The sequence below is a fragment of the Drosophila serrata genome, unplaced genomic scaffold, assembly GCF_035046125.1.
Source record: "Drosophila serrata isolate PLE 108 unplaced genomic scaffold, ASM3504612v1 contig_80, whole genome shotgun sequence".
Classification (NCBI taxonomy): Eukaryota; Metazoa; Arthropoda; class Insecta; order Diptera; family Drosophilidae; genus Drosophila; species Drosophila serrata.
In genome coordinates, this window is record NW_028256978.1 from 9,460 (window position 1) to 14,325 (window position 4,866).

Here is a 4,866-nt window from a genome sequence, read left to right on the forward strand (position 1 = left end):
AAAACAAAGAATTGGCGCGCTTTTCTGGCTCGAGCTTTTCTTGCTCGGGAGCGCAAATCAAATCAAATTAGAATTACAGAAAATTACACGATTTAATAAATTTTATTTTTATATCAAATACTAAAAATGGGTTATTTACATAATATGTACATAGAGAATATATAAATATGTATGTATATTATATATTTGAATTATTAAATATATATATTAAATATTATTATTATTATTATAACAAAAAAAAAACCATTTAAATTCATATTTATATATGTATTTATAATTATTTAACTCAATTGACTAAGAAATAATATATAAATATATATATATATATAATATAATGACGCCGATCCAAATCCCGGGAGTTGCCATCTAATACCTGTGCTCCACCGAAACAAGAAATACCAGATCTTGTAGCGTATCCAACACTCGGACTTGAAGTGTGGTAATGAGCTTATGAGTGTGTGTGTTTTATTCTGTTGAGAAGTAGTACAAACTTAGAATTAACCTCAACCTATTTCCCTTTTACATACCGCAGTTTCTCCTCCCTTCTCTGCTGGGATCGCCGATCGGAATAACCGTGGCGCCGAACTTTACATAGCTTTTCGGCCATAAACAGTGTGCCCAGTTACAAACATAGTTCAAATACCGAATACATACTTAACGAAGGTTCGCCTAAGTGGCGCGTAATTCAAACTTGACTGACTATCGATATTCTAGCGGGTTAGCTTATCCGTTCCGCGACATTCCCGCCCCCGTGAAGCAGCCGCATTCACCACATCCAGAACAGCTAGCTTCGAAGCGGGACGAATCATCCTGGCTCGATCGTCAGTCCGTACCGCCGCTCGCCTGGGCACTCCATCTACTCCAGTGAACACCTCCTCCACGATTCCTCGTTTCCACTCTCGATGTGGTATGGCCGGATCGCAGATGAACACTAGGTCTCCTCGGCGCAGGGGCTCGACATGTGAGCACCATTTCTCCCTGCGCACAAGAGCAGGCAGGTACTCGTGCACCCATCGCTTCCAGAAGCGGTCTCGCATCATCCTGGCCAGTCGCCACTGCTTCTTTGTGGCGCACCTCTCCAACGGCTGTCCATTGTCTCCGGGTAGATCCGGCAGATTGGGTACTCCTCTCAGCAAGTCGTTGGGAGTCAGTGGAGCCTCCTGGTCCACAGTGACTGGCAGATGCGTTAGTGGGCGGAAATTTACTATGTTCTCCGCCTCGATCAACAGGTTCTCCAGAACATGTTCCATGGGAGCCAGCTCCCTCATGGTATGTGCCAGCACCTTCTTGACGCACTGGACCATCCTTTCCCAGGCGCCACCCTCAGCTGGGTTCGCTGGGCAGTTGAATATCCACTCGATTCCTTTGGACGACAGCTCGCCCTGGATCTTCTCTGGCTCGAAAACCTCGTTGAATCTCCTGGCCTCTCGATTGGCTCCAACGAAGTATTTCCCATTATCGCTCCTCATCTTGACCACCGGTCCTCGCCGGCTCATGCCGGTAGCAGCCTCCGTAAGTTCGTTATCCAGAACTTCTTCCGTATCTTGCCTATGGTCGCATCGTGGTTCTGATGGCCCATCTTCTAGTGGTAGTGGTGTACTACCATCACCGTCAGCGTGTGTCTGTGGGACAGTATAATGGGGCACCGGGCGCTGTATGGCACACAAGCGGCGGCGTCGATCCTTCCCCTTACACGCATGACTTCATCGTCGTCGAAATACGGGGACAGACCTCGCAGTTGGCTGCCTTCTTTCGAGATCCTTCCAGCTTTGTCCCTCTCTTCTCCGGAGAACGCTTCACTTTGCGCCTGCCGGATCAATATGCGCTCCGCGTTGGCGCATTCGTTTGCCGTGAGTCCATACTTCTCACTGTCGCTATACTGGCCGCGGCATCGTCGGACGAATCTAAGGACCCAAGCCGTGGTCCTTACCAGCCGGTTGTAGTTTGAGAACCTCTGGAAAGATATAAAAAATCCGTTTGCAGTCACTAGCGCAAACTCACATCTCTTCCTCGTCGGTGGCTCTCGTGCAGCCACTACCATTAGAGGAGCTCTTCGGCCAATTCTCTTCTGGTTCCCGCAGGAACGTCGGCCTGCTTAGCCATCGTGACCCTTGACTGAGGTCCACATGGCGTTGCGGCCTGGTTGCGTCATCTGCCACGTTCTCGGCAGTTGGTACCCATCTCCATTGGGATAATTCCGTCGTCTTCAGGATTTCTGCCACCCGGTTTCCAACAAACTGTTTATACCGCCGGTGGGTGCTGCTTATCCAGTGCAGCACTGTTTTGGAATCCGTCCAGAGTACGTATCTGCTTATCTCTGCACTGTGTTCCTGTTTCACAGTGTTCATCAACCGTGTTCCCACCACGGCTGCCTGTAGTTCTAATCTAATGACTGACATTGTCCTCATCGGAGCACATTTCGTTTTGGCCCATACGAAATGGACCCGCATGTCGTCGGTTGCGTAGGTGGCCCGCCAATACGCCGTCGCAGCAAACGCCCACTGGCTGGAGTCCACGAAAACGTGCAGCTGGAGTGCTCGTACTCTTCCAGTACCAAAATAGTAGCGTGGATATCGGAACTCCTTCACATAGCTCATCTCTTGCCGCCAGCTCTCAAATGCCGTGGCTAGCTCGTCTGGCAATTGCTCGTCCCATGTGACTCCTTTTCGCCAAATCTCTCGCATAAGTGGCTTGGCGGTTACCATGTAGCAGCTCAAGAACCCAATCGGATCAAACGTGGACATCACCAAGCTGAGGAACTCCCTCTTGGTAGGAACACGTTCCCCCGTCATCACGCTGCTGGGAACCCGATGGTACTTGACGCTGAATCTGAAGTCATCTGTAGCCGGGTGCCAATACATGCCCAATACCTTCTGCTCGGATTCGGTCCACTCGACGTTCTCGTTGGTGCCTAAAGGATATAAGGCTCTGACCAATCTCGCCGAGCTGGAAGAAAACCGACACAAATCAAAACCGGCACTTGCGGGTATCACTCTTACTCGTTTTGAGACGGCTATAGCTTCATCCTCGTCTGCGAAGCTATCTACGTAATCGTCCACGTAGTGGTACTCATTAATAGCCAGGACCGCCCGGGGATCAGTGTGCACGTGCCTTGAAGCATTTACAGTCTTCACGTGCTGCGCTGGGCATGGCGAACAAGCTGCTCCAAACGTCATTACTGTCATCTCGTAGATCTCCGGGTCTTTGCGGTCATCTCCTTGCCTCCACAAGAATCTCTGGGCGCATCAATACCTGGTGGAACATCTCCTTGATGTCCGCACAGACTCCCACGGCTCCTTCCCTAAAGTGGAAGAGGACAGCCGGGAGTGACTTGTGGTTCTGGGGGCCTTTCAGTAGTGCTGAATTCAGGGACACGCCGTTCACTTTGGCTGCTGCATCGAAAACTAGACGGAGCTTCCCAGACTTGTTTGGGTTTTCGACCCCGAAGTGCGGCAGGTACCACAACTTGTCACGGTTACCATAAGTGCTGCTCTAGTCGTCGTGCGTATCCCTTCTTGACATAGTCATCCATGATCGCGTTGTAGGCCTGCGCGAAGTTTGCATCGCGCTTCATTTTCCGTTCGATGTTGACGAGTCGCCGTAGTGCCATGTTGTAAATGTCTGGCAGTCTCGTCTCGTCATCCTTCCATAGCAACCCAGTCTGGTATCATTGACCTATCCTTTTAGTCGTCCTCTCCAAGATGCCCAGAGCCCGTTCATCGTCGCTGGCTGCGACCGGTGGCGCTGGCTTCACTCCGAAGTTCTCTATTTCGAAATAATCGCTGACCATTTTCTCCAGAGCGTCATCCTGTGTAACGGCTAGTAGGCACAATTTCTCCGTCAGTGGACTCGCTTGACGTCTCACTGGTCCATATACTACCCATCCTAGTTTGGTAGCTGCTGCGTATGATCCTCCTGCGCCGAAGCTTCTGGTCTGCAGGGGAATTCCTAGGTGCGCGTGATCCAGTCCAATAAGGATCCTTGGCGCTGCATTGTTGTACGGCTTCACTGGTAGGCGTGCGCTCGCCCTTGCCGTCTTGACATCTTCCCGACCTAAACTCTGCATCGGAAGACTTAGGTTGCTTATTGCGTACACGTTCCTTAAACCGTGCCGCTTCGGTTTGCCCGCTCCACTGATCTGCAGGCTAACCCTTCTCGTAGGCTCTCTGGCGGTCTTACCGCCAAACCACTGCATGTTTAGTTGTCGACTCTCACCCTTTAGGTGTAGGCTTCGGACGAGCTCGTCGTCTATGAGCGTCACAGACGATCCCTCGTCGAGCAGTGCGTACGTGTCCACCTGTTGCTTCTCCCCGTACAGCGTTACGGGCAGCGCTTCTCAGGCTTGTTGCTTGGGCCATGGAAATGTTACTCACTGTTGGATCAGCTGACTGCGGCATCCGCTTGCGTTGGCTGATGACCTCGTGTGGCTCCCGTCTGTGGTTGCTCCGTAGCTCCCTCCTGTGGCCACCGTCTAACTGTTGTGACCGTCTGGGGCTATCGGCTTCGTCATGCAGTAAGTAGTGATGCTTCCCCTGGCATCCGTAGACGTTGCACTTACGGTAGACTTATGTTTAGTGTTAACGAAATTATAAAACTGTTTTGGGTCCTGTGAGAAGTGGGCCCTACAACGAGTTAAATAGTTTTTATAACACTGCGCGTTCAGCACGGTAAAGTTTGACCGAGCTGATAAATAAAATGAAAGGGCAGATTGAGAACCGGTGATTTTAAATTTAGCATACAGTCTAGATTTTTTATTTTTAAGTCGGCTCAACTCTTTAGTAAACCACGGCGGTTTATTCGAGCTTGGCGGATAATAAAACGGAACACATTCAGTAAAAAATGAATTCATAGCACTGTAAAAAATAT

General features: G+C 50.0%; 1 protein-coding gene and 1 pseudogene across 2 annotated transcripts; both read right to left on the bottom strand.

Moving 5' to 3' along the window:
• Window positions 1-344: 344 nt before the first annotated feature.
• Window positions 345-1,606, bottom strand: LOC147644867 (uncharacterized; annotated as a pseudogene). Its single transcript, XR_015273180.1, has 2 exons — window positions 528-1,606; window positions 345-470 (listed from the first exon to the last, which is right to left on the bottom strand). The product of XR_015273180.1 is annotated as an uncharacterized LOC147644867 (transcript).
• Window positions 1,607-1,997: 391 nt separating this feature from the next.
• Window positions 1,998-3,185, bottom strand: LOC147644868 (uncharacterized). Its single transcript, XM_086839607.1, has one exon. The coding sequence runs from the start codon at window positions 3,183-3,185 to the stop codon at window positions 1,998-2,000; it is 1,188 nt and encodes a 395-aa protein (XP_086695733.1).
• Window positions 3,186-4,866: the final 1,681 nt, after the last annotated feature.

Excerpts from the sequence above, each read along its gene's own strand:
- LOC147644868 (XM_086839607.1), bottom strand. The coding sequence starts at position 3,185 with ATGACAGTAATGACGTTTGGAGCAGCTTGTTCGCCATGCCCAGCGCAG.